This window comes from Sparus aurata, chromosome 18, assembly GCF_900880675.1.
Source record: "Sparus aurata chromosome 18, fSpaAur1.1, whole genome shotgun sequence".
Lineage (NCBI taxonomy): Eukaryota > Metazoa > Chordata > Actinopteri > Spariformes > Sparidae > Sparus > Sparus aurata.
Window position 1 is genome coordinate 19,418,352 of NC_044204.1, and position 17,120 is coordinate 19,435,471.

The 17,120-nt window shown below is 46.5% G+C and overlaps 1 protein-coding gene across 7 annotated transcripts in view; it reads left to right on the forward strand.

The window, feature by feature from the left end:
- The window catches only part of ebf1a (EBF transcription factor 1a), a 54,238-nt gene that overhangs the window by 29,641 nt on the left and 7,477 nt on the right, over positions 1-17,120 (forward strand). For all 7 annotated transcript variants that reach the window (XM_030397239.1, XM_030397232.1, XM_030397234.1 and 4 more), the window contains exons 8-13: positions 845-986; positions 3,297-3,427; positions 5,085-5,211; positions 12,462-12,550; positions 15,756-15,821; positions 16,371-16,533. In XM_030397239.1, the coding sequence (XP_030253099.1) occupies positions 845-986; positions 3,297-3,427; positions 5,085-5,211; positions 12,462-12,550; positions 15,756-15,821; positions 16,371-16,533 (718 nt within the window). The remainder of the gene's footprint in view (positions 1-844; positions 987-3,296; positions 3,428-5,084; positions 5,212-12,461; positions 12,551-15,755; positions 15,822-16,370; positions 16,534-17,120) is intronic.

Below are 17,120 nucleotides of genomic sequence, written 5' to 3' on the forward strand. Positions count from 1 at the left end.
CTATATTCATTTAAAACGTATTTAAAGAAGCTATAGTTGAAATTACTATGATAAATAACTATGTAAAACTTGAAAGTGGATGCTTGTAACTCTGCACTTCACTTGCGTTTTAGCATCTTTCAGTAAACATTTTTGATTTTCCAGCCTGCAACTTTACTACTTTGGTTCAGTCACAAAATGCTATTAGACATTTATGTAAATAAATTTACAGCAGCAGCAGGCAACGTTTTTTTTTGTTTTTTTTTTTGCTTAAAAGCTTTAAAAACCCAATGTGCACTATCTGACCTGCGCCAAATTGTAGAAGTTACCGACTCGCTAGTGATCATAGTGGAGTGTATAGCAGCAAAGAGTCAGGTATTTCCTGCAGAAATCAGTGGGAAAAAACAGAACTAAAAGTAGAGTGAATATCGGGCTTAAAATAGGCTAACTGTTTGGTAAATTCACCATATCAGTGTGAAAGGTGTTAGGTTCAGGCCTCATAGCTTGTAAATGCTGCTCCTAAATATCCAAAAATCTGTTATTGCAGGTTTAAAATAACATCACAAACATCGCTAAAACACGTGAAGTCAATTTCCAAGGGCAAAGTCCAAAAACATTAATTTAAACAAGTGCTTGAATTCCTGTTTATTAATGCTACGACAGAACACATTTATTCCATTGAATCTGTTAGCAACCCTAACCCATGATAAAAATGTACACTTAATCCACATTAGAATTTACAGGCGTTTAAAAAGCCCTGGTCATAATTTGGGGCAACAACATAAACACAAATACAAATACTACATATGTAATCTGCAGGTGTCTATAAAACGGTAAGGCTCATTGTAGCTTCATGGTTTTTCAGGTGGTTGTGTCGACTACGGTGAGCGTGGAGGGTCACGTCCTGGCCGTCTCCGACAACATGTTTGTGCACAACAACTCCAAACACGGGCGCCGAGCTCGAAGACTGGACCCATCGGAAGGAACTCCATCCTACCTGGAACACGGTATTAAAAGCTGGAACAAAACACCCGCTCTTTCTTTGTCTTCCTCATTTTCTTTCTGTCTGTTCAAACCCCCCCTTCCCTCCCTCCCTCCCCCCGTCTGGCTCCTCACCCAACCCCTCCTCTGTCTCGGCTCTATCCCTCTCAAACCTGCTCTCTTGCCTTCTTTCTTATCTCTCTCCTGCTTCCTCCCAGATTCTCACTTTCCTCTCTCGTAGGGTTTCTAAGTCGAGCTAAGAGAGGAGAGAGTGGTAGCTAGTGAGTCTCTTGTCTCTCCCTGGTGGCTTGCTCCCCTCAGGTCTCTGCCTCTGGGCCCTTCTACTCTGCCTCGCATAAGCACTATGTGTCTTATGAGGTCTGTTCTGCTTAAAGCCAACACTGGCTTTATTTCCTCGGAGACCTGCTTTTATCCTCCAGCCCTCCATCACTCCCCATCCCTCAGGTTTTCAAACACACCCATGCACACACGGAAAAAAGCCCATGCACACACGAACACACAGTCAGACCCAAACCTTTAATACTTCATAATGACATGTGCACATGATTTAGGAGCCCGCACTGATTCCCAAGTCCCTAATCCAGTTATTTTCTCATTTCGATTTCCCAGACATTGAATAAGAGAAACATATTTTTTTTCTTTGAGGAAAGTCAACCTCAGGGATGATAATGACAAAAAAACTAAGAAGGGATTTACATGATGGCCTACAGTAGATTGCATTAAGATTGAATGTTGTGGTTAAGTCTTACTAATGACTATCCTCCAGAGGAAAGGTGGACCGCTTGTCCCGGCAACTGGTCTCACAGACGATTAGAAAAGTTCACAAAGACAAGACATATTGGAGACGTCAGCGGGACTTGGATCTTACACAGAAAGAAGAGTACACGCGTTGTGTTAACAGATGTTCCCTGTGTCAGAGAGATTTGTTTGGGAATTTCCTCTTCTCTGATTTTCTATTCTCCTGGTGGCTGGGGTTGGAAAGAGGAACAACAGGAGTGAAAGAACAAGAGAGTTTGGGGGGAAATGGAGCGACGTGTTCAGAGGATACCTTAAAGAAATGATGAAATGATAACAAGGAAGACAGCGGTTCCTTTCTTTCTTTCTTTCTTTCTTTCTTTCTTTTTTTTCCGTTGTTTCCCGTGTGTGTTGAGTTTGTGTGCAGGATATACAACTTTGGGGGCCCATTTCAGGCGGTAATAGATGAGCAGCGCATAGAGTTGAACAGATGGCACCGAGGAACACCCCAAAGTATAATCCTATCACATGGATTCACGTTCCACCATCTGGTTAATCCACACACGCACACACACACAACAACACACACGTCCACACATGCACATGGAGCGCACATAATATCAGCGGCTGTGAAAAGGAGGCATCTTAGGCCGTGATTACAGCCACAGATTGCTGCTTGGTGAACGTTGATCTCTGCAGGCGTATCAGGGGGCTAAATATCATTCCAGCTTGTTGGGGAGGATCAACAGAACAGGGAGTCAGGCAAAGAGCAAAGGCTAGGCTTCAGGGAAAAAAAGTCAGCCCAGTCTAAAGTGGATTATGCCGCTTTACAGAATTACAGCATGTCTGACAAGCTGCATATCTGTTAAGGAGAGGAGATTTAGCCTGTATAAACATGTATTTTCCCAATGCTGTTCTTTTTCCTCAATCACATCCAGTAATCTTCGAGTCCATAATACCAGGAGATAAGGTCAAAAAGCCCTTTGAATACCAGTTATTGAAAATGTGTTTTTCTGTTGTTGTTCCATGGACTTCTGTCCGATATTACTCGAAGAATATGCTTTAAGAGAAAACATCGAAAGCTTACAAAACGCATTACGAATATCCGACCAGGAGCTGAAATGACCCCATGTGTGTGGTCATGTGCACGCTGAGATATTTCCGCCGATATGTACGAAACCGACAGCTGAGCAAGAGCTAAGTGTTTGGTTAATGAAGGCGGCGTATTCAGAGGGCAGAGCTACTGTTGGCTCTGCTCTGCTCCCCGGTCGCATGGCCTTTGATCAGACACTCAGCACACCTGACATTTACACGCCTGCACGCTTTGCCACGTGTCATAAAACAAGCGCACCGCCGCTGCCCTCACACACAGGGCAGGGGTGATGTTTAATAACGGGGTGCGTATAATCACGCTGATTAGTATTCCTCGCTCGCCCCCGACCCCTGGGAGAGAGGAGAGAGGTGATGTGTGTGAGAGAGAGAGGAAGAGGAGACTGTACGTGGTGCCAGTAGCGAAAGACCTTTACGGGCTGTCATTAGGTTAGTTAGCATCTAATCTATTTTATCTGTGAATCTTGCAGCCACCCCCAGCATCAAAGCCATCAGCCCCAGTGAAGGTTGGACCACAGGAGGTGCTACCGTCATCATCATCGGGGACAACTTCTTTGACGGCCTGCAGGTCATCTTCGGGACGATGCTGGTCTGGAGTGAGGTTAGTTGACGTCTCCTCAAAGAACAAAATATTTCCCTTTTAACACAATAAGTTGACTAATAATGTTCTAATATGGTTTTTTATTTCCTTGAAAATGACATCTACTCTGTCTTCCTCCTTAAAAAAATCCTGAATCTATCAATATGCAAATACGTGCCATTTCAAAAGTTTAACTACACCAGAGGAGACTTCACTGTGAAGTCCATTCTAAATGTACTTGCATTGTAATTCGTAATTTACGTAAGTATTATTTTAATGCCAGCAGACTTCTTGTAATTGAGTAATATTTCAGGGATGTATCTGTACTCGTACACTGACAGAAGTATATTTCCTTCCTCTACTATTACTCAGAACAACTTGTGACTCCATCAAATATACAGCACCTTGGGATTCATTGCTGTAAATGAGCTGAATCACTAAAATTAACAGATAACTTGATTGTATCATTCTTTATAAAAAAAATTATAATTTTTTTGTATTTTCTGCATTTCACATCAGTCTAAATTTAATCCATTTAGGATTTTTTACTGGTCTCAGTAAACTTCCCATTTGTGATTAACTTTATTTTATAGACTAAAGAATCATCAGATAACTGAAAAAAGTAATAAATAGATTAATTAATAATGATAATCATCATTAATTGCAGCCTTGCTGTAAACCCCTGCTGTCTCAGTTCTCTGCAGCAGCTATTATTTTTGCCATATCTCCTTTCAGCTCCCTTCCTGTCTTTTATTATATTGGTATCTGCCTTCTTGGAGTATGTGCACACCGTACAGTATGCTTCTCTTTGTAGGGAGCAGCTGCCACATGACTAAAATGTAAATGTAGTGTATGTGTGAAATTGAAGGTCAGTGAGCGCCGCAGCTAAACAGCTTTCTCTTTAGTAAAGGAATAATTCTATAAAAAGCTCTTATATTATCTCGCTGCGAGGTGAGTGGGGCCAGACAATGGTGGAATAAAAGCGTAGCTAAGTGAGCAATGAAAGGGACAGTTATTACCGCACACACATACACACACGTGTGCGCACATACACAAGGCGGTGGCAGCAGCATTGATAGCTTTTGAGCGCTGCTAGCTTTGAGTGCTAGTTCACTATAGTGTGCGGAAAACGAGCTCTCAGTGAGGTCTCATCTGTGTTTTGTCTTGTTACCGTTTTCCTTCAAAGACCCTTCACCGCGCACACACAGACACAGACATACGTAGCGAGGAGGCTCATCAACCACACTAAGTGAGCCTGTTTAAGACACAGTGGTGCTTTAATGTGGCTAACGGCAGCTAGACATCCTGAGCTGACAGACACAGAGACAGGGGCAGCGGGGACGAGCACATTATATCTGTACTTATACTGTGTAATAGACGCATGCAGAGGAAGGTGTATTTTATTCATAAACAGATAACTGCTTTTGAACCCCCTCTTACAGAGCCCGTGTCAGCACTGATAACCATCCTAAGCCTCACAGTGACATTGCCTCAGGCTACGAGGCCACCTGAGGGCTTTAGCGCTAACACATCATTTTCAGGCTGATTATACAAAGAAAAAAAGTCAAAAGCTGCAAAGGAAAAAGGTCTGAGGCGAGCCGAGAATAGTCCCCTGAGCACATGTTTGGATATGAAGTTTCATTGCATTAATCTTTTTGCCCTCTCTGGCTCTCCGTAGCTGATCACCCCCCATGCCATTCGTGTGCAAACTCCACCCAGACACATCCCGGGGGTGGTGGAGGTCACGCTGTCCTACAAATCCAAACAGTTCTGCAAAGGAACACCTGGACGCTTCATCTACACAGGTAACACTTACAGTACGCACAAACACTCGCTAATGACCCTAATTCACAGAGTAATCTACGGAGGCTGCCGACTTTGTTAATGCAATTTTCTCTGGTTTTTCTCATTTTCTACAAAAAACAACTTTTTTTTAGAGTAATATAAGAAAACACTGTTATCACATAAAAAAAGTCACATAGTGGCTTCAAACTTTATTAGGATTTTATATTTGCAATATCTGCTAAAAGTAACCTGGCGCAGTTTATAAGATGCCGTTTTCTCTACATTGTTTCTGGAGAAAAATGTGCATGCTAAACAATTTAAAATTCAATAACATGACTCAATAATTCAAGGGGAAAAAAGCCTCCTTATCAGAGGAGTGTTTGTCCTCTTTTATGAAGCAGGTAAAGGTCAGGGGGAGGTTTAACCTTTTGATTAGTGGGATTATTGAGATTTAACCCTGTCGAAGGCGTTGTTGGCAAAGGGAGAAGTCCACGAGGTGAGTGTGATTTTTGACATTGCGTGCAGGAGCATGAATACCTCAAGTGTTACATCAGAGAGCGTGTATCGGTGCAGAGTTATGGCCATGCGGCGAATAGAGCGGTAGGGAGAGTGAATGTGAAGCAGTGATTAACCAACGCGAGGCCACAGGTCCCCGGGGAGACTGTGAATCACATAAATCTGTCTGTAATCTCAACCACTGATAGACTTAGGCCGTAAGCCCTGGCTGGAATTGCCAACATTTGACAAAATCACAATCGAGAGAGAGCGTGTGCGTCACGTCAACGCTGGCGTTTTCTGCATCTCCTGTGTGTCCTAATTACTGTGCGTGGACACAATCCATGTCCATGGGTCATAATTATGACTCTGTGTTTATGTACTCGCGGGAAAGGCTGCGATAGGCTGCCTGTGTTTGTTTATATGTACGTGTGAATGTACTCCAAGCACACACATGCACATTGACAAGTAACTGCATTATGAAGACAGAGGGCAGATGGGTGGGCAGCCTTTGCCATGCCAGAGCTGTCCAACTTCCCGCACCCTGCCAAACGCATAGAGCTGTGTGTATATATAAGTGTGTATAGGTGTGTGTGTGTGTGTGTGTGTGTGTGTGTGTGTGTGTGTGTGTGTGTGTGTGTGTGCGCGCGCGCAGCCTTTTAATGTGCCAGACATGTGGGAACCGTATGCATAAACGCCCTATCTCTTCCCAGCCCTCCACTCTTTTCCCCTTGTCACATTCACTTATTCAAAACTTGCTTCTTGGGATGAATTCATCCTCGCTCTCTCTGTCTTTCTCTCTCTCTCGGCCTCTGGGCATCTATGGAGGCACATCGAAGAATCTCAACAGGTGAGAGGTAGCAAGAGGTCATCCACTGGGAGCTGAACACACACACTGTGCTGCTGCTGCTTGCCAAGCCCTGGCACCTTCACGGTGACACAGTCAAGCGTGTCGAGGCATAGATCCCAGCTCTACTCTTCACACACTTCACTTCAGCCACTGCTGCAACCTCGGCGGGTATTTGTACCTCATCCACAGCTCCGTTATCAGGACACTTTTTTTAAGGAAAGCATTGCGAGGAAGAACCAGCACACGTTTGGTTCCTCGAATGAGAGAATGACGACAAGAGTGTGAGCAGAGTATTTGGAGCAACAACAAAAATCAATTGATGAGAGTGGTGGATGAGAAAAGGGAGGAGAGAAGAAGGATGGGAGAGAGGGATGGAGGATTACCATGGGCCATGTTGCCCTCCTGGGTCTGTTTGGCACCAGTTTGAGCCCAGTTGCCAGTGGGTACTAATCATGGAGGATTGGCAGCACTGCGTGGCAGCTGGCAGCTAGCGTCCACACACACACACACATTATCACAGCACTGCACTCACAGACATGCATATACTCATATATTACTTGTGCATGCACGATCACACACACATGCGCCCACCGAATTACATTGGGGACAGCTGGCATTGCTAATCAACTTCAGCTGAGGAGAGGAAAGCGAGCAGCTCACAGACCTAATTAAGTCACCACATACCCAATACTGCTGCTACTGCTACTTTGCAAACATAACCAACACGTACACACACACACATATAACCCGTCTATAGGTTTACTCCACCCCTCCACCCTCCTCTATGTGATCATTGATAGTCCACGACCGCCCGTTGCTGACTGGAAACGTTTCAGCTGTAGTTCAGGACAAGCAGGGGACTTTTGGTGCAGAGGAGATTCGGAGAGAAGCTATTACAGTAATGCGTCCTCTGTCGTCTCTGAGGGCTCCTCTGCCATTAGACTTCAGAAAGCTCCAATTAGACTCATCAAAGGCAATTAAGCTCTCCACTGATAAGAATAAAAGAATGTTTTTTTTTCATTCCCTGCTCTTCCTCTGTCTTTTTATCCCCTTATCCCCCTTCTGTTCCTCTCTCTGCCCTCTGCCTTACCCACCTCTGGGGCTGAGAGCTTTCCCTAATCTCCCTCTCTCTCCCTCCCTCACTCTCACTCTCATTATCAGGTCATTGCCCACCCCCCGCCCTCCCCCCTCTCCCCTGTACAAATGCATCTCCATGTTTGGTTGTGTATCACCTTTTACTGGATTGCTGTCTTTGTAACATTCATCAGAGAAGCTCTCCCTTTTTCTTTTCTCCATGCAATATAGAGTGATAATGCTCTCTGCCACTATGGCCCATAGTGTGTGTGTGTGTGTGTGTGCTTGTGTGTGTGTGTGTGTGTGTGTGTGTGTGTGTGTGTGTGTGTGTGTGTGTGTGTGTTTGCGTGTGTGACGCAGGGATACTGGTCATAGATTGGTGGAGTTGATGAATCACCCTTGTCGTTCAAAAGGCAATCCCTCCCTCCTCAGTATGCAGCCTTGTCTGCTTAGTGCTTCTGCTACAGCTTCTGCTGATATTAAAAGGCTCTGCTGGCTCACATTAAGGCCGGCACCACGCGCGCCGATGCGCATCCACATACACACACGCACAAACATTAGGGGTTTTTCAGCACTGAGTGCAGATTAGGTGTGTAGGAAACATCACTCAGTTGCAGCAAACAGCGAGGGAAAAGACAAAAGTCAAGAAGAGAATTTAAACCAGGCGGGATGCTGCTGACATTTCTCTCTGTCTCTCTCTGCCTGCCTCTGTGCTCCAAATTAGTTTTAGGAGTGGAGGAAGGACTGTCAGTTGTCTGTCATTTTATACACTGCAGACTCTGGCGTGAAACACAGACGGTGCCACTGCAAGTGAGGCAAGCGGGAACATGCTCTGCAAAGTTTCATCCCTAATGAAGCTGTTCACACACATTGAGAAATGCTGTTTTACTCAGAGCACTTCAGTTTAGTAATACATCTGATGCTTATTGTGTTGACATCATGATGTTGGAGCAATTTACAGGATAATCAGTGAGAAAATCTATTGCCTTTTTTACAGATACAGATATATTCTGCATCCACATGCACATGTGATACATCTACATCCACGCATGAGCACATCCACACATCACAGACACACAAATGCAGCATGTAGTCATCTGGCAATAAAAGTGGGGTGCAGCCACGAGCTGGTCAATTACTCGTCTTGCTCCTATTTGTGAATGCTGTCTTTTATTGAGCTTGGGTGGAGGCCTGCTGTTGATTAAAACGGCCGGTCTCCAGCTGGAGACAGGGCCAGCTGAGATAGCTGCACACGCTCACATTTACGGCGCACAGTCTTAACAGTGAGGAAATTCACACCTCTATTTGAGATTGAGATTAATTTTCTGCACCATGTGGCTTGTCTTCCCTCTTTAGCATGCCACGTTCTTATTACAGGAGCATCTGGTCCATGATGATGATGTAAATGAATTTCGAACGTGGATTATTTTATACCCCGCTGAAATGAGCGCCGTTCACCGAGGGGAATGATTTCTTATGTTTTCTTATACCTTAATTCAAGCGTGCACTTTTTCTTCCAGATTTTCAAAATTTGCATTTTTCCCAGTGAGGATCTGTGCTGTCAGGTATTGTTAACTGTCGATGTGCACTTTTTGCAACACATAATTAGAGCTTAGGTTGTAGCAGCATCCACACCTCCATTGATTTGTAGAATCTCTTAGCGCCCCCCCCCCCCCACACCCCTCCACCCTCCCCTCCTCTCTCAGCCTCTTCCTTCCTTTAGGAGCAGAAAGCTCTACTCATCTGTTTTCTGTGTATGAATTTCCAGCCATGCATTAGTCTCCCTGACATGTTCAAGCGATGCTTTATTTAGCTTGTCGGATTCTGCAAATAAACGCAATCTCGGGGTTTATGGAAAAATGGATAAAAATTAGATTGTAAGGTATTGATCTGGATTGTGAGTAGTCAGTGGGGGTGTTGTGTATATGTGCGTGTGTGTGTGTGTGGTGGTGGTGGTGATGGGGTGGTGGGGGTGCAGCTCTCATCTGTGTGAGGGGGGGAGAAATGAAGCCGTAATTCAGGGCTATTGAACCCCCTGCCACTGGCGGCATCGATCGCCAGGCAGCGCTTATGAGATCACACCTGAGCACTGGAGACTGCAGAGGGGAGGGAAGGGGAGGGAAGGGGGGGTGAGGAGGGAGAGAGGGGAGACGAAGGAGTGGAGAGGGAAAAAGAGAGAGAGAAACAGAGGGTTGTGATATGATCAGCTCCTTACCTACTGTCTGAGGGCCTGTTAAGGTGTTAACATCAAGCCTCAGAGCCAATTACCTAACCCTGCAAGTACACTGCCTACTCACTGCACACACACACACATGGTGTTGTGACACAGGAGGAGAAGGAGACGGGCTACCGGACACTTACTGTAGTTTCCCCTTCTCCTCGTCCTCCTCCTCCTCGTCCTCCTCCTCCTCCCTTGTGTTTCCAGGATGACTCCACCTTACTGACCTCTCAATTATCCCTCATCCCCCCACCTACTCTGTGCATCCCAAACACCCACCCCCCCTCCCTGACGTATTCTTCCCCCTAAAGCTCATACCTCCAGCACCCCTCCACCCCTAGCCTCGTCTCCTCCTTTTCCTACCCCCTCACCCCTTCATACACACTCCCCCTGTGGCTCTGTGGGTTATTATAGTGAAATATGAAGCGGTGTGGATTCTAGGCTTCATGAAATTTCCATGAGCATTGATCTGATCTGATGTGGGTGATTGCTAGGTGAATCCCTCCAGTCCAGGGCTGTTGCTCATCTATTCATTTATTTATGGCAGTTATGTTTTACTGGCTTTGATTTGCTCTTCTGGAGAGCGACAGCTAAGGATTATAAATATACCTGTATGGGAGTGTGCTTTGAATCCTGGAGTCTACCGGCACACCACTCCTCTTTCGAAGCAGGCAAGTTTTTTTTTTTCTCCCAGTACTAATTCCTGTTGTGAAGTGTGAGATATCGAGCATAGATATATGAGCATAAAACACCAAGATAATCCCCAAAGAGACGCAGCCAGGTAGTTAGTGGTGCGCATTGTCCCCCACATACTCCTCCTCTGGTTTATGGTCCTTGAAAGCGAGCAGAGACAATATCACTTCCTCTCTCAATTACCAAAATTGTCTCTTTTATTTGTAATAGGGGGTATCTGTGTATGTCTTGGGGTTTTTATGCTATTGTTCACTCGAGGCTCATTTGGCACATTGTGGAGAACTGATAAAAAATTCATCATAAAAACAAAAGCCTTTGAGACGAAAAGAGAGGATGTTGTCGGAACAATCCCCTCCTCAGACTGCAGGCCTAATCCAGGGCAAATCCTCCTTAAGGCTTTAGAGAGATCAGAGAATAGGGAAGTAATGTCAAATATTTGTCCTCAGAAATAATTCATACTTATTTGTTGCATGTGATCATCTCATTGTTTTGGCTTATTTTATCAGCGGACCAGCTGGCCTGTAATATGTGTGTCATTCTTCAGAAGTTGAGCCTGCCTCTGGCGTCTCTACTCCCACTTTTTTTTCCTCCTCTGCACTGTCTTTGCTTCCAGCTATTCACCTTTCCTTTCTTTCACTCTTATGGATTACTGGAGCGGTCCGCTGGGAGAGCTGTCCAAATACGTTTGTGTTGCCAAAACAGAGCATCGCCGATTCTCGCCCCCTTTGCTCTCTTTTCGGTTTGTGTGTCTGAGCGAGCGGCTCAGGAGGAGCCATGGTGAAGTCACTAGAGGTCCAGCAGGACAGCTTGTACTCATAGCCTCTGGGGGCCTTTTTTTTTTTTTTCTGGGGGCCGCCTAGTCAGCCTGGCTGCTCAGATGTGAGGCGAGCAGGGCATCAGCCCTCAGGAAACGTCCAAGCTGCGACCCACAGGGGAAACAGACGGACGGCACAGACACATTTAGTGCCTTCTCTTTCACTTTTTACACACATGCAAGTACAAATGCACACATGCTCGAGCCACAACCTCGGAACAGAAGCAGCGTCTTGTAGGCTGCAACCCAGAGAAGTAGTCAAGACTGTTATCCATGTATGTGCATCGACTCCCCAGGCTACCCACAAAGAGACACAGGGGGGAGGAGGGTAAAAGACAGAAGAGAGAGAGAGAGAGAGAGAGAGAGAGTACATTAGGAATGAATTATGTGGAGAGAGCACTTATCCAACAATCCTCCTCTGAAGTGTTTGTACTATAAGCCTCAGATCTTCATTGTATTTATTCTAATGTTTAAATATTCATGGTAAATCTTCTCATATTCAATTACCGTAGCACGACCACAGCATGCCGAGAGAGTGCTTTCTCCCTGCTGCCTAGATGATCTGACTCTGTGTGTTGGTGTGTGTGTATGTGTGTGTGCGTGTGTGTGTGTGCGTGTGTGTGTGTGTGTGTGTGTGTGTGTGTGTATACTACTGTCTCTACGTGTGTGTGTGTTTAGCTTGTTCCCCGGAGCGATCAAGCCTTTGTTATATTGGAACCAGGCTCTGTAATTGCTTATATTAGTCGCTGATCAACGCAAGACCACAGGACACACACACACACACACACACATACACACTTGCGTGCACACAAACACGCATACACTGCGCCTGATTCCTGACAGTCTTTTTATTAAGCACCAAAGCAGGCGACAGAGAGAGATTCATTACATCACAGGCAAACAAAGACACACACCAGACTTAATAGAGAACACCCACATTTTTCGGGGTGTTTGGTTTAATGTTGAAATATTAATGTAAAAAACTGAGCTTAATTCAGTCATTTCTACCGCAGGAGAGAATCACTCGTTCGCTCCTGCTGTATCTTGAACAGTAGGTGTTTTCATTATTGAGAATCGAGCATTAACTGTTTTTCTGTGTGTGTGTTTCTTTTCTGTCTCTCTTTAGCGCTGAACGAGCCAACCATAGACTACGGCTTCCAGAGGTTACAGAAGGTCATCCCCAGACATCCCGGAGACCAAGAGAGATTACCCAAGGTACAGTGCCGGCGCTCCTCTCATGTGTCTGGTTTGCCACATGCAATTATTTCATAGGAATTTGTCTTGAGAGCGGTATTGACAACTTCTAGAGTTTCATAGCATACATGGATATACATGGCACAAGGGCAGCGTGACCTCACAAACAGAGGAATGACTGTGTGCTCTAGACAGGAGGCTACACATGACACCATCCAGGACACTTTAGCATTTTATCATGTGTTCATGGTCATTTTCTGCTCAAACAAACACTTTATTTGCATAGCGAACGCACAAGCAGCTCTATTCATCCTTCCACTGAGCGTAAGGTCATTTAGACTGGCAAAGTAGTGGGAGAGGAAAAGGGGATGGATGGAGAGAGGAAAAGAGGGAGAGAGGGAGGAAAGGAGGTTGAGGGGAGAGAGGAAGAGAGAGGCAGAAGCAGGTTAGGTGATCCATCATAGCTGTCCAGTCTTACCTCCTGCTGGGTCAGTGGATCGAAGTCAACCCCGGGTGGACTTTATTACTTCCAGCACACACAAACACACACAGAGGCACATACACACTTCTCTGCGCCTGTACATGCGCACACACATACACTCAGTGGAAGGAAGTCACCATGAGGCAGAGATGGAGAGCCCAGGTAGATGCAGAAGGAAGATAGAGAAATCACTTGTCCTCGCCGTGTGTCATGTCTGCTGGATGCAAGACTTGTCCTGGTGAGTTCTGGTCTTTAGCCTATCAACCCCCTGTATCTCTCTAAATATCTTTGTATCCATCCATCTCCTCTCCTCCTCTTCCTCCCTCGCTCCGCGGTGTCTCTTTCTCCTCTAAATGAACAGCGGTAGCTGGCAGGCCCGGTTGTTCATTTCAGCTCTATTGATTTGTGCCTTTATTGAGGTAATAACAGTTTGTTGACCACACTTCTCTCAACTGTTGGCCTCAATCATGAGAGAGAGGGGCATGCACTGGCAACTTCTTGTGCTACAAATGTCCACTCATGGCCGCCTTGGCAAAGTGTTTGGCTTTTAATCGGGATTAAATTGATTGGGAATATAATGTATTCCCCTCTAGTGGCACCTTTATTGAGGGAATTCTTAATGAACACGCACATTGAGCGGGGAACAAGCAGGATATCTGCCAATGCCTGTTCTATCTCTGTATGTCGTGTCCAGTTGAAAACAGCCCCCATACTGTGCTGTGGCTGATAGTCATGCAGTCAGAGTGAGCTCAGACACAGCCAGACTGCAGGGTGTTTAGCTCAGGCTGTGGTGTAGCTGGGGGTCTGGGGCCAGCTAATGAGTGACCGCCCTGCCAGACGGGGCCAGGCTCTGCTCTGGATCAGGTTCCCCTTCCTGTTGACGTCTCTGTGGGCCTGACTTTACGGGAAGAGACCCTGCGCCCAGGAAATGGTCTCCCCTTACAGCAGCAGAGCTGGGGAGGCAGCGCGGCGCTAACCACATTTATCTGTTTATCAGAACGACTCTGGAGCGCTGCCTAATCGCGTTTAGCTACTGGACAGATCCCCTCTGCTAACGAGAGACTGATAGGTACAGACAGGGCACAGGACCATGAGAGAGTGATTAATAGAGAGAATGGAAGAGGAGGAGAAGAAGAGAGGAAGTGGTTTGTAGACGCAGGTGAAGAGAGAGTGGACATTAAGGATGGAGATGCACAGACAGTCTGGAGAGAAAGGAACAGAGCTGAAAGGATGTCAGGCTCAAAAATGTTTAAGATGAAGTGACTAAGGTTTCTCATGTCCTACCTGAACACCGTTACACTCCAGCTGCTGATCTGTTTGTGTCCTAATGCTTCACACTTCCCTCATTTCCCCTCCTCCTCCTCCTCCTCCTCCCGCCCGTCATCCATCCATCTACCTATCTAGCTATCCCTGGGAGGCACAGGGAGTCGAGGAAAAGCAGAGAGAAGGAAGCGAGGAGCGGTGCATACATACTAAAGAACCACTTACCTTCCTAGGGCCTCTACATCTCTCAATCACCTCGAGCAGGCCTCCTCTCTGGTCTCCCCTCTTTCCTTCTCCTCCCCCCCGCCTCCCTCCCTGCCTCCCCCAGATAGTGCTAGTAATGGGAGGTTAACACAGAGGCAGCGCTCCCATTATTGAGTGAATTTAGCACCTCGGACAGCGCTCTACAATCTTTATTGCTTTGCTGACCCTCTCGTCATGTCCTGGGCGTGCTCGACAGCCTCTGCATGTGCGCGGCTGCGTGCGTGTGTGTGTGATATGAGGTCTGATTGAAAGGCGGTGTGTCATGGAACAGAGAGCACACATGCTCCAGGGCTTGTTCACAGCGAGGGATACACTCAGGAGGGTATGGCGCACAGCGTGTGTGTGCGCGAGTGGAAGGAAAGGAGAGAGAGAAAGAAACGAGGAGAAGGTTGGAGGAGAGGTGGGGGGGGGGCTGCAATTTTCTGGTTGTCGCGCCTCCAGCATATATCCTGGCCCCGGCACATTAACTTTTAAAAAGGGTTTCGTAGGGCTGTAGGTGTCTACATCACACACACACATAATGACTGCCTGTAGTCACACACTCATACACTCAACGAGGGGAAAGAATAGAGACAGAGAGAGAGAAGAGGGTAAAGGGGTAGAAAATGAGCGCGGAGAAGCGGCAAGGCTACGGAAAGGATAAATGTTTGATGTGGGAATTCCACTCGGCGGTTTTCACCTGAGCGATGATGTTCTATATTTATCACACAAAGTGGATGCGTGGCTGTTCACGCGGATCATTACCGGGGTTAATGCAGGGCAGGGGACGGGTGTGTCCCGGCATGACGAGGGGAGTTGTATCGCCGTCAACCTGATGATATGTTGTGTTAAATGAGATTGATGTGTGATCAGGTGCGGTAGATTCATGATTGGGTGGTGACAGCGGGGAGGAGAAGACGTAGAAGATGGTTGACTGATAAAGAGATATAGGCTCATGTTTTATTCACAGATAACAGTATCTTACCTCTGCTCTCCCAAACTGCTCGGCTGGTAACAAAGTGCCGGGACAGGCCCATTTCTCTTCCTCTCCCTCTTCCACTGTCTGCCTCCCTCCTCCCTCTCTCTCTCTCTCTCTTTCTCTTCCTCTCTCTCTCGCCCTTGCGCTCTGTTCTGCATTCACAGCATAATGCAAGACGTGAAATGTAATAAAAGTGACTGAACTCCTTGAGCCGTCACACTCATGATCAATCCCCTTCCTCTTTCTGCGCTTGATTGTAGGAGGTGATCTTAAAGAGAGCGGCGGACCTGGTGGAGGCTTTGTACGGGATGCCTCACAATAACCAGGTAAACACGCACACAAACATCAATATCTTCCCCTCAGATGGAATTATGTTTGTGGTTTGGACCACTGGCAGCATCAAAGGCGGAGCCTCCGCTGGCCCTGCAGCACCCCGCTGCGCTCATGCAAGATCTGGGACCCACAAACACTCACGTGGGAATAAGTTTTGCTTTTATCAGCTTGTATGTTGAGGAGGAGACGCACAATGGAAACTAAATGTAGGGGGAGTAGAAAAGAAGCACATGAGGAGGAGGAAGAGGAGGAGGAGGATGGAAACATGGATCAGGGAGGAGGAGGCTAAAGATTTGATGAGTCTGTTAATGAGGCTTTCCTCCATTTACTGGAACCAATCCCACCACTCCCAGTGACCACTGATAACAACCACTCAGCCTACTAGGTTTACATGCGCAATATCTCAAGTGGAGATCTTGCATTCTTGTGAGACCATAAAGCCTGCATCAAGGGCATATTTTCTCTTCTTCTCCTCTCCTCTCCTCTCGTCTCTGCTGCCTCTCTTGCTGACCACAGCTCTTTTTTCCTTTCCTCATTGTCAGGAGATGATTCTGAAACGAGCGGCGGATATCGCAGAGGCCCTCTACACAACAGTGCCACGAGGGCACAACCAGCTAGCCAGCCTTGGCAGTGGCTCTGTCCACGCTGGCATGATGGCCGTTAACTCCTTCACGGGGTCAGAGGTGGCACAAACAGCCAATCAGGGTGAGCAAACTCAAACGGGAAACAATTAAAGTCTATAATCATGGGAAATGTGGTGGGGAACTTTTTTTTTTTCTTCTGTCTTGATGGATAGTAAAGATGAGTGGTGCAATTGGGACGTTTTATTTTTCATGTGGGAAATTCAGGGAGGGTGATTTAGGATCACGGAGCAAATAAAGACGGTTCTGAAAAAAGAGGACAGGAGGAGGAGGAGGAGGAGGAGGCGGTGAGAAACAGGGAAAACTTGAGAGGAGGGAAGAAGGAAGGCAAGAAGAGTGAAGAATGGAGAAAAAGAGAGGCACGGATGGAGTGCGATGGAGAAATATGAGCAGGTCCTAGGGGTGTGTATATTAGACTGGGGTCGGCCCCTGTCTGACAGAGAGAGATGTGGGTGCAGTCAGTGGTGATTCATCACATGTATCAGGGGAAGGAGAGGAGAGTGGATGGACCGGCCTCTGGATATGTCTCAATACTTTCAATGAGCTTCCTCGCCCCTTCCTCTGTCCTCCATCTTCATCTGGCAGCATGTTCAGATGTGAGGAAAACAACAGATATCAGCTGCGCGAAGTTTCCAACTCATAACAGATGAG